This window comes from Charadrius vociferus, unplaced genomic scaffold (assembly GCF_000708025.1).
Source record: "Charadrius vociferus isolate BGI_N301 unplaced genomic scaffold, ASM70802v2 scaffold230, whole genome shotgun sequence".
Taxonomy (NCBI): domain Eukaryota; kingdom Metazoa; phylum Chordata; class Aves; order Charadriiformes; family Charadriidae; genus Charadrius; species Charadrius vociferus.
The window spans coordinates 2,406,981-2,432,046 of NW_009646500.1; the positions used below are offsets into that span (position 1 = coordinate 2,406,981).

Below are 25,066 nucleotides of genomic sequence, written 5' to 3' on the forward strand. Positions count from 1 at the left end.
GGATATGGTTGGCCTTCTGGGCTGCGATTGCACATTGCTGGCTCATGCTGAGCTTCTGGTCAATCAGCACACCCAGGTCCTTCTCCTCAGGGCTGCTCTCCAGCCATTCCCTGCCGAGCCTGTATTTGTGCTTGGGATTGCCCCAACCCAGATGTAGGACTCTGCACTTGGCCTTGTTGAACTGCATGAGGTTGGCTTGGGCCCACCTCTCCAGCCTGTCCAGGTCCCTCTGGATGGCATCCCTCCCATCCCTCCCCTCCAGCATGTCTACTTCACCAAACAATTTGGTATCATCGGCAAACTTGCTGAGGGTGCACTCGACCCCACTGTCGATGTCACCAACAAAGATGTTGTCAGTACAGGTCCTAGTACCGACCCCTGAGGAATGTGGCTCAATGTTCTTGTATTTTTTTCCTCTCTACATTATTGAATGAAAACAAGCTGAAAACAAGCAGGACATGCTGTCTTGATCTGAAAAGACACGGGCAGATGAGATGATCCTGTAGATGATCAGTGTTGGACCTGGTTAGACAATACAAGAGAGGGAAAGGACTGGAGAAGTTTCTGAATATAACAATTCAGTTAGGATAGAACTGAGGTGGAAGTGAGGTTCTGGAGTCCTTATGGGACTGGCCACACTCCAGATAGATAAGATAATTTTTGCAAAGGCAAAGAACGAGTGGTTTTTTTTGAATAAAATACATTTTTGAATGCTTTGTGTCACTCTCTGAATTACAAAGACGTTCAAAAAGGTTGTGCTGCTCAGTTGTATTTTCCCATCAAGGCAAAGGCCATTTCCCTTTATGAATTAGAAGCATACCCATCATTTTTGAAAGCCTTCTAGTCTGCTACGCTGTGAGACTTCCTGCAGGTCACCGTGCCACAAGGCCTGTGGCAGTTCAGTGTGCATAACCATCAACTCCAGTTGGCATGTGTAAGCTCTGACATCCATTTGTAGACCTGAGAGTTGTGAGCGCACTTGTTACCCATGTTGGTTTAGCACAGCTTTGTAAAACATTAATAACTCCCGCTGGAAATGTTGATCCTACAGTGATAGGCACTGGGTTTGGTTAGAAGGCCACCTCAGCATCTGTGAGCCAGGTCCAGTTACATCCTTCCTCAGCTTCAGTCAGCCACAGGAACTGAGCTTTTTGGTGAGCTGCATGAGAGCAGATCTTTCTAGCAGCTGACGCTGTTAGTGCCTCTGCCTTATTTATTTTCAAGCAGTCAAATACTTACTCTGCCTTGTGGCCTTTGCTGTTTCCCTGTTTTTAATATAGTTGTGTCTTATGTACTCCTCATTCACATTAAATGCCAGTTTTTGTTGGTGTGCACAGGAGAACTTACAGTTTATACCAGCTTTGCTTACCAATAGCGCATAATATTGGCAAAGAAATAGCTTCCTGCACATGCAAATGATGGACACGGATGTTGATGCAGGTCAGCTCTTAGCATGCTGAAGCAGCAAAAGCAAATTTGATCTCGTTCATCTCTTCCAATTCAGTTGCCTCAATTCACAGACACTGATCTATTTATTTTTTTTTCTTCCCATAGTAGAAGATCAGAATCTAAGACTTGAGATGTTTTATTTGAGATTGCTTTTCTAGGCTGTTTTCAGTTGATTACAACAGGAAAAAAAAAATCCCTAGACCTTTTAATTGGTACCAGAGGGAAGTATTATCTGTCCAACATCAAGTGGGGAGGGGGGAATAGTTTCTCAGCATTTCTTCTCTAGCAATGCTGTAACTGTGAAGGACACTCCTGGATCACTGCCATTGTTCCTGTAAATTCATTTAGCCCTTGTTATTTTGACAGTAAACTGACAGTGATTTGCTGCAGCATGCGTCAATTGGATTTGTCTACTGCAATAATGTATATAATAACAGGGCTTATTATTGATGAAACTGTGCTTGTGCTATTTAGTTTGCAAATGTCAGAGGTTTCTATGGTAATTTATTTAGGAAACCGTAAAGGTCATTTAAATGCTGCTGTTCAAAGATCAGCCTTCGATCATAGAAAATGTTCTCCTTTTTTTTAAGAAGCCTCTTTTCCTTTTGGATCATGAACATTTAATTAAATAAATGGGGTATTCTTTCCAGAAATTTAATATATCTTATTCAAAAGAGAGAGGGGAGGGGGAAGCCATTTATAACCCAGGTTTGATGGTACGATGTATTTGTTAGGCAAAGGGACAGGATATGTTTGGAAAAATAAATTATTTTTTGTATGTCACAGGCTAGTGGGGGAAAAAGGCAATATTAATAAAGTTTGAATAGAAAAAAATAGTCTATCTTCTACATTTGCATCATTTTGCAACCTGTTCAGTAGGCAAAAGGAGGTATTCCATGAAGAGAAGATACGAAGGAGTTTAAAAATAAATTCTCTGTGTTCTTTTGAATTCCACCAACAGAAGCATACCTTTGAAGCTAAGATCAGAGTTAGGTGTTGGGAAGCGTGAGCTCTGTACCACTAACCCTTCTGCATCTCATTTCATGAGCCTGGATTAACCCATGCAAGTTCTGCTCTTTTCATGCCCAGAATTTTGTAGTATGACTCACGGACTTGCTGCGTGATACATGTAAGCACATCTCCATCCTGGATGTCTCGGGTGGAATTAGCAGACCCCTTCCTCAATGTAAAATAGACAGTTATAAATTAGTAGTCCTGGTAAAGCACTTGGAAATCCTTTCACTGAAGACTCAAATAAATGCCAAATCCCTTAGTTTACCAGGCAGCACCAACTGAAACAAGAAAACCACTAGCTAGTTTTGTTAGTTTACTGGAGCTTAGAGAAACACTTTATATATATACACACACACAGACACAGAGTTGTAGTATTTTATGTGTTTAGGGGATCTATGCCCGTTAAAATTTTGCCAAGAATCTTTTAGGCTGTTGGACAACAAGTGAGTACAGCCTCGTACAAGCAGCTGAGAGCATCAGCAACTTTCACTTCGAACGGTCTGACTCGGTTGGTGTTAGTGTTTGCAGAGTCACGTCCTAAACATGTGCAGTTGAATAATCACAGCGTCTGTAGTACCAGATCATTTCAAACAGTAAGCGCAGGGCAGAATAAAGCAGTGTGATAGCAATAATCATCTGTAGATGGGGCAAAGTCTGTTTTTTTTCCTTCTAGAACCACTGCTGAGTTCTGAGAGCAGCCAGATGTTCAAAAATGTGGTATTATTTTTAAACATATGGGTTGGCATTTTGAAATACCATAAAATAACCTGAAATTCAACTCTGCAGGAAGGAGCTAAAACATCTTGGCCTTCTTTATGAACTTACTTAAATGGAGCATTAGTGAGTAAAAGAGCAAATGAAAACAATGCCTGCATGTTAAAAGCAGGAAAGCCTTTATCAAATTAAAAACAACTTTCTACTTTTTTCCTTGTTTTTAGAATAAAAAAGAACTTATATGAACAGCTTTTTGTATGGAATAGACTACATGAATTAGATGTTAAACACATAAATTCTTATTTCTTTCTCATGAACTTCTGTGGCACATTGTGGATATTAAATAACTATGGTGCTTTAGCTTGATGAAAAAGTTAGCAATTAAAGAAATAATTCACTATTATGTTTTTCTGTTTTTCCTGAGGTTCCAGGCTTACGTTTATTAAAGATTGTTGTCGTAAGAGATCATTCAATGCACGATTTCGAAATCTAATTGTATTTTATTTCCCAGGCTGAAGATGAAATTGCCGTTGACTCTTTCTTCCCTTTCTAGATCACGTCTCCATTGGAGGGCTCGGGGATAGCTTTTATGAATATTTGCTCAAGGCATGGCTGATGTCGGACAAGACAGATGAAGAAGGCAAGAAGATGTATTATGATGCTGTTCAGGTAAATAAGATATTCAAATCTTCCTTTCCACAATAATCTAATCCATAATAATCCTAAAGAGACGGGCTCTAGGGACAATGTGAGGGATTTACGTCTTTGGCACCACAGTGTGTTTTTTTTTAAGAATTAGTTTCTCTTTTTAAAAGACTTCATCAAATATAAATGCTAGAGGAGTACAGATACTGTGGGAAAGGGGAGACTCTTGAAGTATAGCTATTTTTTTTTCCAACTGAAATACAGTCAGTTCTCTCTAACACTGGAGAAGAAAAGTATAAAATATGCAACAAAAAATATGTCTACAAGTAGCTTTCAGATAGAATTTCAATTCTTTTTTCCTCAATCTTCCCAAAATATATTCCTTTTGTCCTTTTTCCCTTATATCCCAGAGGGAGATCCTCTCTTGTGTTTTGACCTCATATTTCAGCCATTAGAGTATTTTGATTGTGGTCAACACAGGGATCAATATATTATGGTAGATAAATATAAATGAAAATAGAAGTTTTTGTTGTACAATGACTTTTTGTTACAAGAGGCACACATATGCCAGCTTCTGTGAAACAGCCAATTATTCAAATTGCACACAAGAGAAAGTTTTCAAAATTCAGAATTGTTCATACTTACATTTCTATGTAGTATTTTATTTATGATCCTTCTGGTCTGCAATTTGCTTTGTTATTGATGGTATTTCCTTAATGTGCTGCTTTGGGAGAAATAATGGTTTTGTGACACCAGATCGAGACTTGAGAAGTATTAAATTTAAATTCATATTTACAGACTTTCCTTCCAGTCTTGGGCAAATGACCTATTTTCTCAGGTCTTGCTTTCACATATATCTAAAAAAGAGGATATTATTACTTCTTTTTTCCCCCATCCTTTCATCTTTTTTGACTGGAAGCTCTCTAGGGGCAGGACTTTTATCTGTTATTAACTGTATGTATGTACAGTGCCGCTGTAGACAAGGCTTTGAGATGCTAAGCAATATCTGCTTATTCTTTCATGCATCTGGAAATGTGCTGTCCCTAGGGAAGAGGCATAAGTCTCCTTTTACTTCCCATACCACAAAAAGTGGTGCCATTAAAAAAATACAAGCCTGGCTAATTGCAACTATCTTATGCGAAGTCATATGCGAAGATTTGAGGGAGGGTGTGATCTCTGGTGGTAGTAAATTTGATGACCGAGTATCCTCTGCTAAGAAAAACCTGCCTTTAATTTTGTAAGTGCAGATTTGGATGCAGTCAGCCTCATTTTCACTGCTAACATGGTTTCAGCTTCAGAGCAAAAGGTGGATTTTAAATTAGGGTTGAGTGCATTTGAGGCTATAACATAAAAACAGTGATACTGTAATAGCTCAGCCATTAGGTTGGTAGCCAAAAAGAGAGAACAAAAAGTGTCTGATAATACGATACCAATTCATCTTAACGTGAAAGGCATTTTGGAGCACCTCAAAGCTGCTTCAGTCTTCTACTTCCACTGGTTTAATAACGTCAGGGTTTTCTTTTTAATACATTCTTACACAGCATAAGCACTAGTGCATAGACACGTGTGGTAAAAAATGTGCTTTTGCTAGTACAGCTATTCTGGAAACCACTGCAGGTAGAATATCCCAAATGTGGTGTCACCATCATCCTTGTTGGCAGCACCATGAGAGCATTGCCTCCCATCCTGCCAGGGACCAGCAGGGGCGTGTTGATCCCAGCTGCTAACAGAGGGTCCAAGAGAGCCCAGTGCCTCAATGGCCAGCGCTGGGCTGCTCCTACCACGACTGAAGGTTCACCTTCCCCCGACTTGGGCGCAACTGGAGTAAGGAACATCAAGAAGTCTCTCTTGCCTCATGCCACACTAGCAGGTGTGTGTCACATGTCACCTGCACGGTGGCAGTGTGCCTGGGTCCCTCCTGAGCCAGCCTGAACTGAACTGCCCAGAGGATGGAGAGCTACCTGCTGTTGGCTGGTCATCGGGGAAGAGGGTCAGGAGCTCTCTGAGGTGTGTCCGTGCAGGGTACAGCTGCAGGGCTTTGTTTAAACTCACACCTTAGCTATACCGGGATAACAGCCTCCTCGGGTACGAAAGTTGCCGCAGGCATCCTGAGGTCCCAGCGGGGAGCAGGAGCGATGATGGCCACCACACTGCACAAATGGTTCTCCCTGCTCAGGATTGAGCTGGGAGAGCAGAATTGCCTGGGCAGCAGCATCACCGAATGTGGCAATATCAATGACAGGGGCTGAGCTCTGCTGTGTATCACTAGATTTAAAGTACCTTTTATCTTAATATTCTTAGAAGTACTAGCTCTTAAGCAATCCAAGCATCATGTCTGTCCAGAGTATCACTGTTTGAGAAGGCAAAATGATCATTAAATATGTGCTAGATTTCGCTTACCGTGCTGCTGGTTGAATGCTACTTCCAGTATTTTCTGAGCGATGGCATTCATGTTCTCTGTTTTCTATACCGAGGTACATCTGTACCAAAGCTGAAAGTGTACATGCAGCCTGTGGAGGTACAGCTTGCTGTTCTAATGTAGCTTGTTCAGAAAACAGCAGGGGAGTTGCAGTCTCACAGAAACTGCAGACTGTTTGGGCCCCATTGAGATGCCAAGTTCTCCACCGGAGTAACCGGCCCATTTTGAAATCCATCCTGATATTGGCTTTATTGCTATCGATCCCTTACTTATCTAAATTAAAGCTAATTTAAGTGTCTGCACAAGCTACAGTCTTTCTTTACAAGTAAGCCTCCACGGTTTGGGCATTCTGAGTCTGCTTCGTATTTTCTTAGATAAATTTCCCCCGACGTTTTCAGAATCTTTTTAAGACTACGCCAAAGGCAATGGTGTGATTATTCCTGGCCATTGTGTCCAGCACATACTCACCAAATTCTGAAGAAGCGATGTGAAAGTTTGATGCCTAATTCAATATCTTCCCCTATTGAGAAACCACAAATGAAAATATACAGTGAGTTACAATTCACTGTGAAAAGCTGAAACTTAGTTAGAGAAAGCTTTGCAGTTATTTCTTACATTGTTCTGTAACTCATATTAAAAACAAAGAGTTCTTTCTATTAGAATTTTTGTAGCACCTATAGATTGCTTTATGGCTTAAGTTAAAAGCAGTAACTAAGATGTCAAACTAGATTTAAAAACTTTTTCTGCTTGCCATGAATAAGATGCATATTTGCCTGATGCCATTTAAAGAATTTTTTTCTAATGGGAAAAGGGACAGGGATAGTCTTGTTTTGAATACCAGAGCATAATATCAATGTATTTATAAGGCCGTTGGAGGGATTCACAAACTCTAGAATTTACACAAAAAGACAAGTGAACGTGTTTTTAATGTAAGTTATTTTTCTTATTTGAAAAGCAATGCATATAATGTCCTGTTTCACATAATACAGAAAGTAAGAGATCTTCTTAAACTGGTTTCAATGGATAGCATGCAATATTTAGTTACAGAACAAATGTGTATTCAGCTTTTAGTCATATTTTGAGGTTGTTACTGCCCATAGAATAATCTATCGGTCTTTGCAAGTATCCAGGACAGGAACCGTCCCACTCTTTTCAGTTAACACAGTTGATCTCTGAGACACAATTGAGTCAGTTCAGTAAGAGAACATGGTAATTTAGAGCAAAAATGGACATTGTGCGTTCACTTATATCTAGTCTAGCAACAGCAGTGCCACAACCAAATGCATCAAATCCTCCCCTCTTGAATGTGTCAGCCCTCGTGTTCTAAGTTGAAGGGCAATTTTCCCACTACTCCTCTTAATAGGTTGTCTCACACTTGATGTCCGATGGCCACGTATCTTTTCCAGATTTTCCCATTACGTTTATTTATGGCCATTGCTGTAAGCTTTCTGCATCTTACATATTTCTTCTCTCTCTCTCTGACGCTGCCTTCATCCCCTCCTCAGTGTATTTCTAGAGAAATGGCATATCTAAAGGCTGTAAAAAGAGCAGTAACTTGGCCCAGAAGACCTTCACATGTAGAGGGAAAATCCCTCACCAGCGCTTCCCAAGCAGCTTGGTTCGGTGCAGCCCAGGGTGGCCCTGCGGTATCAGAGAGGTAAAGCCTCTGCGAGCCGCAGTTTCATGTTTAGAAAGGGTGGTTTACATTCAGACGTTTAGATTTTTTAGTTTTTCTTACTGGGTAACAACTGCTCAGAATATTGTACCAAGAAAACCAGCGATCTCTGGAGAACCTAGCACGTGGAAGCAGAAGCAATGGAAATAGCAAAAAGAAGAATAGGTATTGTGAAGCAGTGCCCTGGCTGTTCTCTGCCAGATTTCAACAGCACTCCTGAAAGACAGCCTGCTGCTAGGCTGGGTTACACAATTAAGGAATGCAGTAACCTTTTTGGGTATCAAAAGGCGAAAAAGTCATTTTTGGCCTCAGGATTTTGAGTATTCAGACAGAAAATATATAGAATCACTTTTTTTTTTTTTTGGTACATTGTTAACTTTTGAGACTAGCCTTGGTATACTCAGTCTGTACTTTGCCAAAGGAAGCTCTACGGTTTTGATTTTGTTTTGGGTTTTTTGCGGTATATTTAATTGTCAGCATTAAGTAGTGAACATTTTTCAGAGCTGTCAAGATTTCAGTCTTTCATAGAAATAAATAAAACAAATCCGTGTAGACTCCTTTCTCACTGAAATGAGGGAGAGAACAAAGTGTGGTTAGCAAAATGAAAACATGATATTGGCAGATAGGCCCTTTTCATCTCCAGAGTTTCATAAGGGTCTATTTAACTGTGGTGACAGTCTGGTGGCTGCTCTGTGCTGATTGCAGTTTCCATTAAGTTGCTTGAGGTGGCTTGCTTTGTGATCGTAGTGATCTTAAAAACTACATAACTGGTGTGGACAATGTCAGAACTGCAACAACTCCGAACAGTTTGTCATACTGGGTAAAGCCAAAACTATATTAATGAATTGAACATTCAATATTTGAACACTTCTTGGCATTGAAGGAAATACGTAAATAGTAGGCAGGGTGGTGCGATAGGTGCCATCTTCAGAATGAAATGGTGCAGGGGACCCAGCGTTCCCACTCTGTACTTTTTTTTTTGGAGGGGGAGGTGTCTATAACTTAAATGTATAAAAATGAAGAAATATGCAGTTTACTTACATATTTTGTCAGCTGTCACGTCTAAAATATTTATCACCCAGCTGCACTGGTGTTCTGCGCGTAGCGATAGTACAGCTGCATTATGTAGGAACACAAGATTTATTACACTTAACAGACGAGAACGTCCAGAGGACTCGCTGCTCCTTTTTATTCTCTTCGCTGTATTTCCCCTCTTGACAGGAGTTTTGAGGCTCTCTACAACTGCTTCAAGAGTGAAGACAGGCTTCTGCAGATTTTTAAATTCTTAATGATTTATTTATAACTGTACAATGTCTATATTTTGGACTATAGAAAGTACTTATTAAAATGTTTGCTCATTTATGGACTGTCAGGAGAAGCAGCAAGCTATAATGTTGTTAGGACTGTTTAAGGAGGATTTTAACTAGAAGAGTCCTGTGAGAGAAAGTGTCCCCCTTTTTGCTTGTGGCTTTGCTCTTGTTGTCAGAGCAGCCGTGTCCCTACTCTTGTGCTATTTTTGACAGCAAAAAAAGCTTGTCAGGAGCCATAAATATTCTAGAATATTCAGGAAATACATAATGTAACATTTTGAGAGTGACTTGCTTTGATTCATGCCACTCCATTAATACTGTTTTAAGAATATGAACAAATCTAGCCTTCTGGTAGCAGACAACATTAAGTACATTTACTGATAGAGCATTGGTGCTCTTAGAGACACTAATTGATCTATACAGGTGAAAAAAAAGCACAAGTAGATTTTCAGACAAAAGTAAATGATCAGCTTTGCCCTAGAACTTAATCATCTTTTTAGTGACCCAAATGGATAGGTATCATAGTAGTTAAATGCTTGCCAGGGTTTCCATTTTAAAAACTTAGGCATCTCCATTATAAGCATTCACATTTCGTTTCACATGTAAGCTTGTCTGTATAACATGCCTTAGGTCGAAAAGCAGTAAGTGCCTTATTGCTTTCAAAGTGTTTCTTAAATATTGTGTTTAAACAAGTGAAAGTTCTTTCATGTTCAGATTTCAGTTTTGATTTTTAAAGTGCAGTTTAGTAAGCAGTGAGGACCTCAGGATAAGAAGATGGCACTTTCCTTAGTATTTAAATAAATTGTAACGAGGGCTTGAACTTCCTATTCCATCCTAGTTTTTCTGGCAGTATGCTTCCACATGATTCATGCGTCTTGTAATACATATTTAAAACCCGTATGAAGGATATTTAAGAAAACAGAATGAACTAGTAAATATAAAGCTTTAAAAAAAATTGTGCAATGTTTTTCTGCCATCTCCAAAACAGCTGTAATTATGATGCAACAATACAAATCTTAAACTTTTCATCATAAACCCACTGGAATTTTGGATAAAGGATAAATTTGATGAATTATGAAGATTGCTGAAGAAAAGTATCTATTACATTAGATCGATTCAACAGAGAAAACATGAGGGAAACTCAAAGTGAAGAAGACAGACAATTGACTTATAAACTCACAGCATGCAAGACCACAATAACCCTGACTTGCCTGTTGTGTGCTGTTTCAAAGCAATAAAATGCGAAGGTGTAAATATTAAAATAAATAAGCAATTGACATTATACGTCTTTGAATTATTGGAAATATCATGTGGTAGAATTCTCTTTCAAACTCACTGTTGCTTCAAAATGTCAAAATACTGTTTAGGAAGAAGATTCCTTTAAAAGTTTGGAGTGAGATAATTTATAGTGCTTTGTTGTAAAGAAGCCTGCAGAGTTGTAATTATCCCCAAAGCAAACATTCTGGAAATTTAGAACTAGGATCATATTTTTGAAGTTTCACATTTATTAAGGTATGGAAATATGTAACTATCACTTGCAAGACACTTTTATCTCCAGCTACAGTGACATCTTGAGGTGGGAAATGAAACACCTGAGTTTTGTTGTTAGAACAGCAGTAGTCATTGAAATTCATTAATCATAATTAAACTGTTATCCTAAAAGGAGAGGTAAAATGCCTAAGCGCTAGAGGAAGTAGAACTGCAGTTTTACATTGCATTTTGGGGTTTGTAGTTTTTTAACCTGCTCCGTTAGCAGAATTAACTTTTTGGGGGCATGTGTTTATTTTCAGTTGAGCAACTTCGAGGTGCAGAACATTTTTCCTGAGAAGCCTCCATCAGTGCTCTGTAGGAATCTCGTCAATATTTTTATTACCTGTCAACATAATCCACCAAGAGAATACCCTGTATTAAAAATAAGCTTGTTGATTGGGTTTTTTTACTCATTTGAACAGTGAGATGACTTCAGTTCTGCATCCTCTATGGTTGTCTGTAAGCAATCCAGTTCAACATCCTAAACAACTCGAAGGGTAAATGAAGGACTTCCCAGTCACAAAATCCAGTTGGAGATTGAGGAAGGGGGGTTGGGGGGGAGGTTAAGACAGTGTCTAAGCTGCTTTTTGTCCCTAGCAATCCCCTAGAGCTGGGAGGAGCTGACACAGTAGTGTGTAAAAGGGTTCCAGCTCCGTTACACACCGATTCTCTTGGTGACCCCAGGGTAGGCACCAAAGAAGAATGGAGGAAAACGCCAATTTATTAGGAGGGACCAGTTCTGCTTACTTTTGCAAGTGTGAGGACTGGTAATATAATGTGAAAGGCTAAGGAACAGACTGAAGAGCAGAGAAAGCAAAACATACCGCCTTAAGAAAGGGAGCAGGAGGGGGAGGAAATCAGGTCCAGAAAAATTGAAGAGTTTCTTTTTTGCGCTGTCAATAACAGAAATTACACACACACATGCAACGTGCAATCCTGTAACCTAAACAATTCATAATGTCTCCAGTGTGACAGATAGGCAAGGGCATAATTTTAACATGCGAACTCACGAGAAAGATGCCAGGAGTAATGCAAGGTGCACTTGAGTCCCAATTCAAACTGTAAAAGGGACCGTTAGCATTTCTAATTGAGTGCTCAAGCATTTTTACAGTTGTTGTATAGAAGTAATAATTTCCCACAAGATGGGGAAAAAAAGTAATTTAGCTAAAGGCTTTATTGCAGTGAGGACTGTAAGCAGAGCCTTACATAAAAGCACAAAAAAAAAAGAAATTGCCAGGAACTGTATCAGCTGTAAAAGTCAGTGTGGCTGTAAGGGCTTGCAGGTACACTACAAACTGTGTGCCATATCAGCTTTACATGTAGTAAATTAATTTCTTTAAATATCTGACAAATGTTGTTTGTTTCCCTTCCTTCCTTGCTCTCCCTTTTTATCCACTACAGACTAAAGTCAGGTTGTCTCAATTTTTCTTTTTTTTCGGTCGCTCCCAGGTAGCATCTGCTATTGCTCCCTTGGGAGCATACATTTGCAGCCACTTCTTCTTTGCAACCCTTTACGTTGCACAGTGTCTCTGCTTTACTTTGATGGAAAGAAAGAAATTACTGTTTGAATTGCAGAAATACATTCTGGGAAACAGTAATATGAATTTCCATTTACTTAAAAGAAAAACTGTACCAGCTCCAAACAATTATCCATCAATAATGTATTTGCAGATCACATTCTTCTAGCCCTTTTTATTATTTGCAGATACTGTATATTGGTTTATATTGAGAATAGTCATTGCAGTAAAATTAAATAATAATCTCTGTAGTGATAAATATGACACCAGCTGATCTGCAAACAGTGCAGACAGGAATTATTCGTAGGTGGGGACCAAGTTGTAATAGAGCTACAATTCAAATAAACATGTCCCTTTTTTTTAAGTGTGTAGATAACTATGTCAAAATAAAAGTAAATTGATTCTAAGTGTGAAATTCAGAATTAATTCTACCAAACAGAGCTTTTCACTTGGGTGGATCTTTGTCACCATACTACCTATTCTCCTTTTCTAGTAACTTGTTTTAGTAACTTGATTTCCCTGCCAGAACAGCACCCACAGCATTGCAGATAGCAAGTAGCATTTCCCTGTGGGAATCCTACCTTCCCATCCTACTGCTCAAGTTCAGAGATCCTTATTATATCTTCATTCAAACTGGTAGTATTTCTTTATCACCCTAGCACTCTCTCAACTTTGCGTTCAAGGTTTTTTATGCTTAACACAATTGCCCACTTTTTCCAGCTGGGGATTTAGTGCTGCTCTGGACCTCAAGCTTACTTAAAAAATTAATGTCTTTCAGAACGTTCAATCCAGCCTGATGGCACTTCACAACCTTTGTGAAACTCACTGAAAAATATTTTGATGTTCTGCTCAGAGAGTACATGCTATTGTATTATAACCAAAAAAACATATTAAAAATGTGAATAGCAGTTCTGTGAATTTCCAATAGATGGATGATAGATGGCATTTTGGTAGTTTGAGTACAGATTCAGAATTGATAATTGAAAGAGTATGATTTTTGTTCATTGTTTACTTTGAAAATATTTTATTATACTAATTCATTGTACAAATGCATTATACAAAGATTATGCATTCCAGAAGTAGTGCTTTAACAGTATTTGGAAGTAAGTTCTGAAATTAAACTATAGTTAGGTTGGACTTGTGGGAAAAAGGAGGGTTTCACCACATTTTAATGCTGCACATACTGTTTCAATACAGGAGTTCAAAATTTCAGTTAATACATTCATCAATAGTTAATGTTGGGGAATTTCTTTTATAGATGTTCTACTCTTGTAGGTTATACTTTTTAAGATCAAAAGAATTTACATTTTTAGGTTTTCTAAATATGCTGATTTTTTTATAACTTTTTTTTTTAATGTTGAGTTCCTGAAACAACTGGAACACAGCTGACAAATTCATTATAATCTGATGCTTCAATGCCATGTTGGAACTATTCCAAATTTCATGCAAGTTTGATACTGCAAATTCGTTAGCAAGCCTTTGGGGAATGTTGTTTCAGGACAAGCGGCTAGTCTCTCTATTCTCAGTCAGAGGGTAGATGACAGCCCTTCACCGAAAGGGTCATCAAACACTGGAACAGGCTGCCCGGTGAAGTGGTGGAGTCGCCATTCCTGGAGGTATTTAAAAGACGGGCAGACGTGGTGCTTTGGGACATGGTTTAGTGGTGGTTTTGTCAGTGTTAGGTTGGTGGTTGAACTTGATGATCTTAAAGGTCCCTTCCAACCTAGACAATTCCATAGTTCTATGATTCCATGAATAGTGGTGAGAGAAGGCAAACCTATTTCTCACAAAAACAGTTTGTGTAGCTCAGACTGAAAATGGCCCATGAAGAAACTTCTCAGACTTAGTTGAAGCTTTTGACCGTCCCACTGTAAGCTCCCTGGCCGGGGTTTTGTGAGCCCTGCTGGTGCACCACCCAGTACCACAAAAAGAGCTACTGGCCCTCAGGGAAAAGATGTTCCTCTGCCTTTCACACTTTACAAAAGCTGTTTGGTTGAGGTCAGTATTCTTAAGTCTTGTCACTTCTACATACTATTACTTCATAAGCATATAACTTCAAATGAAGTTTAGGCTTCACCAAGTTACAGTGTTTGTTTTCCTGTCTTCCAGAATAAGAGTTGGTTGAGTGCTGACGTATTTGCAAGTTTGGCACACTTGGGCTTGTGGCTTCTGAAGGTTATTTGTACATATCAAAGGTTATTTGGATTTCACATCTGGGTAGAAATGCTTAGTTACCTAGCATGCCGTTAATAAAGTTATATACATCAGTGTAGGTATTCTCTAGCACTCAGGGACCCATGATTGTACAAAGTATGACAAGGCAGTTTGAGAGTCTGTAATATATCAAATAATTACCTAATAAAAATAGCTTTAAATAAGACACATAATAAAAATAACTTAATAGGCATATGTACTAGTTCTTAATAGGACCCATTTATAAAACCAAGATGATTCGCTTTACGAAACATGAATAATTAATTTGGAAATATATTTTTATTTTGTGACATTCTTAGCATCAATTAACATCAGTTTGTTAGTTTCTTGACACCATTTTGTTAGAATAATTTTAAACTCTCCCAAGTGGAAGTCATCTTTTTTCATCCTGAACTTTAATCTTGAGCCAAAAGAGGGAAAGAACACTCTGAAAGACTAATTGGTATCACAAAATCCATTTTCATACTACAAGAACTATCTCTGGTCTAGTTACTATAGTTCTGAAGGTGCATGATCACTGTTATTTCTGCCAGGTACAGTAATACTTCATTCTGTCTCTCATTAATGCTTTACTGAAAAAAAATGCAATATAGGTAACTTTAGTCATCAATCTATTTTTAAATTTGTTTATTTTTAAAATAAATTCTGACTCAACAGCTAAGTGACCAGTAGAGTTATCAACTATTGCCAGAATGGTTGATTTGATGAGATGGGGATACCATCCTGAAAGGTTTAATGAAACATAATTAAATTAAAAAATTTTAATTTCTGAACTTGATTTCAGGTAGCTTGTTTTTTAGAATGCCTAAGTATTCTGTAAGCTAGTTCCCACAAACTGATGTGTTTTTTAACAATAAGGCATCCTATTACAAGTTATAAACCATTTAATAAAACTGTGAACAGCACTCTGAAAGATTTTTAAAGTTTTCAAATTATTCCTGACTTCTCATAAATTTTGCCTGTTTGTGCATGAATACATTTTGTAGCAGGTTCTTTGAACTCTGTTCTGTCAGTTCTTCAATTATAAATTCAAATATTTTATGCCCTGAGCCCAAAAGACATGTTTTAAAGAACTTTTTTTTTTTTTTAAGTACCTAGGTATTCCACTACCAGTTTCCCACCCTGACAGAAAAGCTTTTTTATATGCACTTGGAATACACTGCCACCAATTAACTTGACACCAACTCAGCCACTGTAATTTTTTCGTCTTCCACAGTGGGGTCTATGGTTTGGATGCTTAAGGAGACTGTTTTCCCACCTTTCCCCTTTCATATTTAATTCCTCTTTTTATAGATTAAATTATGCAGGATTTGTTTGAAGTACAGGAATCTTCGTTATTTACTCCTGCTTTAAAATTGAGGTATGCTTTTCAGCAGGTACATTGTGCTAAAAGCATATAATCAAGGAGGAAAGAAAGGGATGGAGGAGTTTTCTGAGCCAATAATGGGTCTGGAGGTGGGCAGAAAACATCCTTACTAGGTGCTTTGCACTAATGTTAGTGGAAAACAAAGTACAGTTTTCAATGTGGCCTTCTTGACACAAAAAAACTACTTGGTAAGTAAAACTTGTACAATTATTCTGCTGATGCTTCTAGATTAGAGAAGATTTTTCACGCTTATAAAAACAACCTTCACAGATGTTTATATGGGAAGAAATAACTACAATCAATACCTTCTCTTTAAAATACTTTTTTTTTTTTTTTAATTCTGGAGTTTTTGTTAATAGTTCTCTGTAGGGATATTTTATTCATGGTTTTTCTCTTATATAATGCATTTTGAGTACTGTTTCTGGATCTTACGATTTCAATAGAATGAACCAGACTATGGCTGGATAACTGAATATATGATAGTGTTGTTTGTCTCCTCTCTGTTACCCTTTAAAGAGTAATAGCTTGCTTTCTGTGTGGGTTTCTAATTAATGTATTCTTCTGCATCTCCTCTATTGTTTTAATTCTGTTCTTCTCACAAGGGAAGGTTGTTTTCCTGGATTTCATAATCAGTGACCACACATTGCTAATGGCACCAACTCCTAATTCTTTCTAGGAGATTTGTATCTTGTTATTCTGCTTAGTTGTTTGGGTTTTTTTTCCAGACCCTATTCTTGATTGATGACTACAGAGGACTCAGAGGCCTGACATCATTCAGTGCACTCACCGAGTCAGGCGTTTTGAATATGAGTTGTGCCTGCATATAACTGACGTGAAATTATATCAATAATCACATCCTTTAAGTCAGAATTACCATGGGAAGTATGGAAGATGAAGTGATGGCTAATCACCGTTAAAAGTGAAAATACCTGAAATTGCTCAAAGTAGAAAGGGAAAGAAATAAAGAATTTTAAAATGGAATTGTATTTTTTAGGTCTTTCCAATATTTTTATGAAATGTACTGCATAAATTGCTTAAAGTTGGAGCAAAATAACCATAGTTACTGATGTATGCTAATCTTTGTTGGTTTGGCTGCACTTCCAGGTTATGCTAGCTCATATTATCCATTTTACTTTATAAGCAAAGGCAATGGGGGAAAACCAACCAACGTACAAGACAACTTTGTCTGTCCTTCGTGCTGTACCAAAGGGTTTGAAATCATGTACTTTTGCAGGCCATAGAGACCCACCTCATTCGCAAATCAAGCGGGGGGCTGACATACATCGCTGAGTGGAAGGGTGGACTGCTGGAGCACAAGATGGGACATCTCACTTGTTTTGCTGGAGGCATGTTTGGTCTGGGAGCAGACGGAGCTCCGAATGACAAGACGGGCCATCACATCGAGCTTGGTGCTGAAATTGCTAGGACTTGCCATGAATCCTATGATCGGACAAGTAAGTACTGCGTTGCAGAGTTTAGTTTCATGCTTTGGCTTTGTGACGGTATTTTTGCATAATGCTGAATGATGGTGAGAACTCTTCATCCTTTCTGAGCAAGTGCTGCTGTGCTCTAAGAGTAACTTTAAGAATGGCTGCTCTGTTTTATAAATAATTTCTGTGCACCTGAATCATATCTACTCACTCTAGTAATTATCATGACAGCTTTTTTTTCAGTTTGCCAATTTCTCTATAGCCAAATACAAATAAGAGAGGGAGCCTGTTCATTTATGCATCGATATACCCATTAATCATGTTTTATGCACAACAAATGATTTTCTTCTCAGTTCTGTTGGTATAACACTGCAAACAATAGTATTGCACCAAAAAAAGTGGATTTCTGTGCAGGAAATTTCTTTGGCTTCTTTCATCATCTTATAAAAATAACCCTGGCAGCATTTCAGGTCCCAGAGTGTATTTTCCAGTTTGATATAGAAAAGTAAATATCCTCGTCTTTTAAGCAGTATGTCACATGTTTCTAGTTATATGAAGTCCTTCAGAATGCAAATGTTAGCATCACTGTTCAAACTGGAACCGCTGCTTAAGGTGTTGATGAAGAACAGCTCTCTTCTCCTCTGAATTATTTACAAAATATTAAAAATGGGAGGTGCTGCAGTATCTTTCAGAAACTATCAAATTTTGGGTAACCTGGCTTGTGTCACATGAAATGTTGATTTGGTAAGTTACATAATTTGAAATGTTTTTAAATGCTTTTATTTTAGCATGTGTTTTTATATTGGCTAGGCATGAAACTGGGACCAGAAGCCTTCAGATTTGATGGTGGTGTGGAGGCCATTGCTACAAGACAAAATGAAAAATACTACATTCTACGACCAGAAGTCATAGAGACCTACATGTACATGTGGCGGCTCACTCATGATCCAAAGTACAGGGAGTGGGGATGGGAAGCTGTAGAGGTAATGTTCTATTGGACTTTTTCCTTATTAAATCCTAATACCTTGTTAAGTGAGCTGGATATTGTTTAGCAGTTGGAGAGTAAATATTTATTTTAAATCAGTAATATCAACTCAAATTTCCAGAGATTTATTTACTAAATAGATGAACTAAGATCATTTTGACAAAACCAAATACTGCTGGCGTTGCGTATTAGAAAAATACCTTGTGATTTCTCCTTCTTAAATACTTCACAGATCAGGGTCATATTTGCATGTACTGCTCAAGATGTTGAATATTGCTGCTTGTGAATGGAAAGTGCAAACTTATATCAAATTTGAGCCTTGGACATGGAAATAAGTTTTGTGAAGTGTATTTTCAACAGTAATTGTACAAAGGTGATTTTAATTAAGGTGATGAAGGCCAAGATGAAGTACTAGATAGTACCTAACATTTAAAAAGTGGGTCACTTTCAAAAAGCATAGGTCATTTGGACTGAACTCCATTAACAATAACAATCTCTTCTAGATTTAAATTTCTGTGTCCCATTAGCCTTTGAGCTTCACCCAGTCATGCTGAACCTAACTATTTGTGTTTGTCTGCACAAGCCTTCCAAGACGGAAGCTGGTCTATACTGCAAAAATTTGCTTGTCAAATCCATTTTTTCCCTTATTTCAGTGCTTAATCACTCTTACTGTTAAAGATGAGAGACTTCGGATGTGTTTCATCCTCCAGGCATAGGTTCTTGCTACACTTTTAGAGTTCGCTTATTTTCTCCTCACATTGATGTTGCCCTTGTTAAATTATCTGCCTTCCACTCTGCCTTTGGAACTTCTAAGAAGACTGAGATCTTACAGGAGATACAGGAAGCTCTAGAACATTATTTTTTGCAGCTCTGTATACTTAAGGAAAAGCACACGAAAAAGAAAAAAAACAACTCTGTGCAATATTTTGTTGACAGTGACCGCTCACTCCTTTGCAGAGTAGTTGCTGTCCAGGATTTAAAAAACATCTTGTTTGTCAGTTTGCCCAACACCTCTTGTTTCTAGGAGTGACGTCCACCAGTTACCTGGCTCCCTCAACAGCAACCAAGATCTGTAACTGTATTCAATATTCACTGTCTGAGACGCTGAACATATCTCAAATGTTGTTGAGTGTTGTGCAAGAAGAGCCTTTCAAGTTTGGCCATTAGATATTCTTGAAGAATTAAATTTATGGTAAAATCTGCTTTCCATAAAAGAATAGCTGCCAGCATTAACTATACTTTGACTCTTTAACTCCTCCTTGTTTGAATATTTACAGCAATTCCATGTCTGCAGTCAACACTGTATTTAGCTAGGTAGACTGTAGTTATTTAGGACATTTTATTTGCCTCCCTCAGGTGTTGGCTCTGTCGGCCCTGAAACAATCTGCTTCTGAGTTAATGATTCCAAAGCAATTTTAAAAAAAAAAAAAATCCTCTAGTTTAGAGTGCTGTTCCCTTACCTTCTTTTTCGCTAACACCACACATTTTACTACTGGAATCTTCCCAGGCAGATTATAATTGGAATATTTACAACGGCTGTTTATGGAAGTCATCCCACCAGGCTTCAGCAATGCCAGTTGTTCCTTCTCCAGGAGATGTTTTTCCTGACTCATTGTTGCTGCCCACACTGATAACATTCTTATAAACAATTGAAATGTTTTCCTTATTATTATTCTTTACCCTGTTGGTTCAGTTTGTGTTTATTTCAAGTTTGTATGCTCGTTCACCTTCTTAGCACTCCCCAAGTGTTCCTTGTTTAACATTCTTGTGGTTACTCTCATCTGGCTCTAAGGTAGTGGATTACAGCCCATGTGTGGGACATGCAGCTGGTCCCAGTCTGTACAGACCCATCTTCCACTGTCCTGATGTGCATCTGAGTGTTTCACAAAAACAAGTCTTAAAAATTCACAAAAGTTACACAGTTGGTTATAGGTTTCACATTTTTTTTCTCTTCTTCCTTGATGTTTAGAGCCCATACAGCTCCACCTGATACTGTATTTTTTTGTTCCGGCATGTGTCATGATAGCTTACCACATCTATTTCATAAATTCTGCTCTTGCTCCAGGGAGCACGTCACTCCACCCTTTTGTTCTCGGGGAAGTCCCTGACCACTGAAGGTTGTTGGTTTAATTACCAGCACCTGTGGCACAAGGAAGCAGCTGAGATTGAAACAAGAAAAAAAGGGCAACAATCAAACCATTTGTTGTTGCCCAAAAAAGTTGTTCTTCAGCTGTTTCACGTCCTTTTTCAACTCAGGACACTGGCAACAAGAACTCATTAGGTCTGTTTCCCAGTGCCCTTGCAGTAGAAGAGGAGGCTGTTCCATATATCATGCCTTCTAAACTCTCCAACAAGTCTATTAGTTCTTTCTCTTACTTTTATAGACTAAAACACAGGCTCTAGCCTCCCTATTTTTTTCTTTGGAAACTTGCTTTGCTGCTTTAATTTGAGTCCGAGATCATTCTGTATGTGTTTCAGTGGTTAGAGAAAACACAGTTATGACCAACAGCAATATCCACTGTTACTAAGTCAGAAACGTTTTATCAGCTTAGCTCACAAAAGTCTCCCTTTCTGCATTATAAATGCAGCACATCTTCTGATTTCATAGCACTTCCTTTTTTTTTTTCCCTTCACGATACTTTGAGACTGTCAGCCAGTTTTCACTCTGCTTGATGTTTGCCATTGCTCTAGCATTACTGATATTAGCCACCCTCATTTTCTAAGAGCTACTAATTTAAAATGTGTTAGCCACCCTCATTTTCTAAGAGCTACTAATTTAAAATGTGTTGAATTGTTCCTTCCCACCCATTGCTACCCCACTGTCAACATGACCATCACTGTACTCCGAAACTGCAGGTATGGGCACAAAAGGCCATCGGTGCCAGTGAAAGAAGGGTGACAGCCGAGAGCCTTTTTATCGTACTAATGCTGCACATGCATGTCCTGTTCCTTTAGTTAAGTGGAAAGTAGTTTTGAGGGGTAAGGTGCTTCATGTTTGCATCAAGTAGATGCCACTAGATGGCTAACATGGTGCAAGTTAACCTCTTCATCTAGCTGGTCTAGCGCATGGCAGGAGGGTTGGAACTAGATGATCTTTAAGGTCCCTTCCAACCCAAACCATTCGGTGATCATAACAGTGTATTCAGGTACCTATATGGTATCTCCCTACAATAAACTTATAACTACATGTTAAAGCACATAAACCCCAAATGCAATTTGATTTTATTTTACCTCACCCTCTTTAGAATGCAGTTGTTTCCTTGCATAATAGCCTTATCCTTCAAGTTCAAGTTCTCTTTCTGCTGTGCCTTGGAAAACATAATCTTGTGTCTGACATTGAAAATCCAGACACAGATTCAGCATTTTGAATTCATTGCAGGTTGAAGTAGACAAGAGGGAAGGACTATCAGCCAGGGGAAATTACTTGTTTAAACTTAAGTATATTTGTCACTTAGTAAAAGTGTCCAGGAAAATTAAAGAACCTAAAGACACATAAGAAGAGACAAATAGGCCTGTTATATTTTAAAGGATTGCTCCTGGAGAAAAATCCCTTTTAAATATACAATAGGCAGCTTACTCTCCAGTGAAAACTATGGAGAGCCTGACATGCAAGCTAAATATATGCAGATAGCTACAGGGACTCCAGCAAAAACAAGGACATTTAGGATATCTACACACAGCAAAATACAGATCTTGAACAGCCTTTAGAGTAGGTGGAGGTGATGGATACCTCAGTAGTTATTAGTGACTTTTAGTCCCACCTCTCATCAGAAAATGCTTATTGTGCCTGTTTGCTTGTTTTAGACATATCTTCTACCTTTTCATAGTTTTTTTGCTATATGTGGCTTGAAACGCAGCATCCTTCCCTGAGTAAAATCTACACATCCTGTAGTCACTTCAGTGATACTTGGAATAACTTCAGAAATGGATGAACTAGTTGTATTCCATCTCTCTGTCAGTGGGTTGATAAAGCTCCCGGTATTTCTGCCTGAAACTGGTTGCTCTAATACCTGTCTGCACAGCGAGCCCATGTTTCAGAGTAGTGCATTCCTGAATAAACGTAGCAATCCATCGTGCTTACCGTCATTTTCACTGTGAGAAGTTATTTAGGGCTAAAGCACATTTTCTGGATTTGTTTTTGAATAATGACTTGTTTTAAATATAATCATCTTAGATTCTCTTCACTCCTTTATTATACTGCATGATACCAGAGAGTTATTATAAAACAGAAGAAGAAAAATGAAGAGGCTAAGAATACTTTCGACCTTGTTAAATAGGTCAATTATAAAGAAAAAAGATCAATGAATATTTTTAAACAAAGCAGTGGTAAGAGAACTAGTATTCAAATCAGGGATTGCATAGCAGTCTATTTAAAGAAGTTATGGCTTATATATAGGCATATGGGTGCCACCTTTCTAATATGAACCCCTGTCTAAAATAAAGAAAAGCAGCGAAGTTTAATAAAGAGTATAATTGTATATACCTTCTACACTTCCAGCACCTGGTACATGTTTTTTGCCCTTCTGTATATACCCTTCATTTGATCTTTTTTTCTCCTTCAAAATTAGCTGATCAAATAGAACATTCTTGTGGGCAGAAAAGAAATTATATTTTTAGGTGATCTATGTGCTCCTTTTTATTGCAAAATAGGAATCAATCATCTGTTTTACACCTTTTAACTGAACACACAGTTTGGAAATTAGTTAGAGAAAAACACATTCTTATTCTTACATCTAAAATGTGTTGCATTAAGGCCAGCTGCATACTAGCTTTCTGTCTACTCCTGTGTAACAGACAAAGCTTTTTCAGAAAGGTGTCAAAGAAAAATAATACCTACTGCAGAAAAGGAATTCAGTCACAGCCCAATATCAGAGGTTTCCCACTGAAAAATGAAATAATTGCAAAGAGAAACCAAACAACTTACATTGAAAATAGTTTCCTTTCCTTTTTCAAAGCGACTTACAGGAGGAGAAAAGACTGGTCTTTACCATGGTATTCAACTCTATTGCAATAATTTTTAAGCACTAAAATATTACCAAGAAAGGTATATGTGACACAGTCTTTGAAGGCTGATAGACAAGCCTGTGAGAGAGAGGCTATTTTTATTCCTATTAAAAAGAGGAAAGAGAAAATAAGTGAAAGTCCATATATCTTTACATCCATATATCTGTGTATCTTTCCTTCTGAAAACTGGTTTGTGTTCACTTCTTTTATTAATTTATCATTTTGCTTCTCTTCCTAAATGTAAATTTACATGTGGGCCTGTGTCTTTTTAAAAGGAGTTTTCTATCTAGAGCTTTATCTAGTTTTCATCTCTTTATCAAAAAAAAAAAGTGACAATTTTTTTTGGCTGGTTGTGTTGTCAAACAAAGAAAAACTGACAGATGATTCATTTTGTTAATCCCACTGGGTTTTTTTGTCCCCTCTTCAGGCACTGGAAAAACATTGCAGAGTAGATGGTGGCTATTCCGGCATTAGAGACGTTTATAACAATCACGAAAGCCATGATGACGTGCAGCAAAGTTTCTTCCTTTCAGAGACTCTCAAGTAAGTTAAGAAAGTTGAGTTTCATTAATATGACATAGTACTATTTATCAGCTTTACAGATAAGTATTTATCATTAGTACCCTTGACATTCACTTAAGAAAATCTGACAGAAATACTAGAGCTTTTCTTAGGTGACAGGAAGCCAAATTGCCTTTTTTTCCCCTCTACATCAATAAACTAAATTCTATGACTTCTGGAAATTATCCGTGCTTCTGATAAAGGTACTTGATTGTCTTTGCTGAGAAATTAAGTCTCCTAGCTTCGATAGGATCTAATTATGTATGCCAACACTAGTGAAACAAATTGAGTAGGCAGAGGACTTATCAGGCATGTCTTGCATACTTTTCATTTTAAAACTACCTACAAAAGAAAAAAGAAGTCAACTTGCATGGTACACTCGCATGGGCTTTTAAGAGGAAAACCAAAAGCTTTCATTATCTATCAACCATCTCCTAAGCTTTTAATGAAATAAAGGAAGTTCTCTCTTGGTCTCTTCACTTTTTTTTGCTGGGCAAGAGAGAGTTGCAAAGACCAGAAAGAAGCAATCATGCCATTTCAACAGAAGGTGTAATACTGCAGTAAATTAAATACCATAAATACATTTATGTACATCCTAGCATTTTTTTTTTTTTTTGAGAGTGTACTGGCTCTACTGTACCTTTTAAATTGGCCTATCAGAATTACACCAAGAAAAGCCTTCAGGGAAGGATGGTGATTGAGAAAAAATAAAATGTAATTTGCTGGGCAGACTTTAATTTCTAAGCAGACTTCAGTAATCATGCTACAGTACCTACTACCCTGTATAAGGACAATAAATAAAATGTTTTCATTGTTTACTGCTGGTTTTAATGGACCCTATCTTAGCAAATGGCTGCCCAAGCTCCTGCTGTAGTGCTAGGTTTCTTCTTTAAAAACCCTAAGCCACAGGTTGTTCTCAGAAGTAAGACAGGATTGGACTACACCTTGATATATGCGGCCATTCAGGAGGAAAAAAAATGCTATGGTTGTATATTCTCAAAAAAATATGTAATAAAATTACCAAGGATTAAATGGAAGTGAAGCAAACTGATACTTAACCTTGATAGCCCAAACTTCTTTGTCCTCTGTCAGGACAGAGGCGTTCTTTTGTTGATCTCCAGTTGCTATTGCCCTTGAGTCCAATCTGAGTTGAAAAGCCCCAAAGCTTTGTGCTAACCATTGTGATGCTGGGACTTACTGGTGTGTTGTGTTTGGTCAGCTGTTTCCATTAAT

General features: G+C 38.0%; 1 protein-coding gene across 1 annotated transcript in view; it reads left to right on the forward strand.

Moving 5' to 3' along the window:
* MAN1A1 (mannosidase, alpha, class 1A, member 1) overlaps window positions 1-25,066 on the forward strand; it is a 111,593-nt gene that overhangs the window by 85,890 nt on the left and 637 nt on the right. Inside the window, exons 7-10 of the mRNA XM_009883147.1 lie at window positions 3,731-3,846; window positions 17,088-17,307; window positions 18,094-18,266; window positions 23,700-23,815. Coding sequence (XP_009881449.1) covers window positions 3,731-3,846; window positions 17,088-17,307; window positions 18,094-18,266; window positions 23,700-23,815 — 625 coding nt within the window. The remainder of the gene's footprint in view (window positions 1-3,730; window positions 3,847-17,087; window positions 17,308-18,093; window positions 18,267-23,699; window positions 23,816-25,066) is intronic.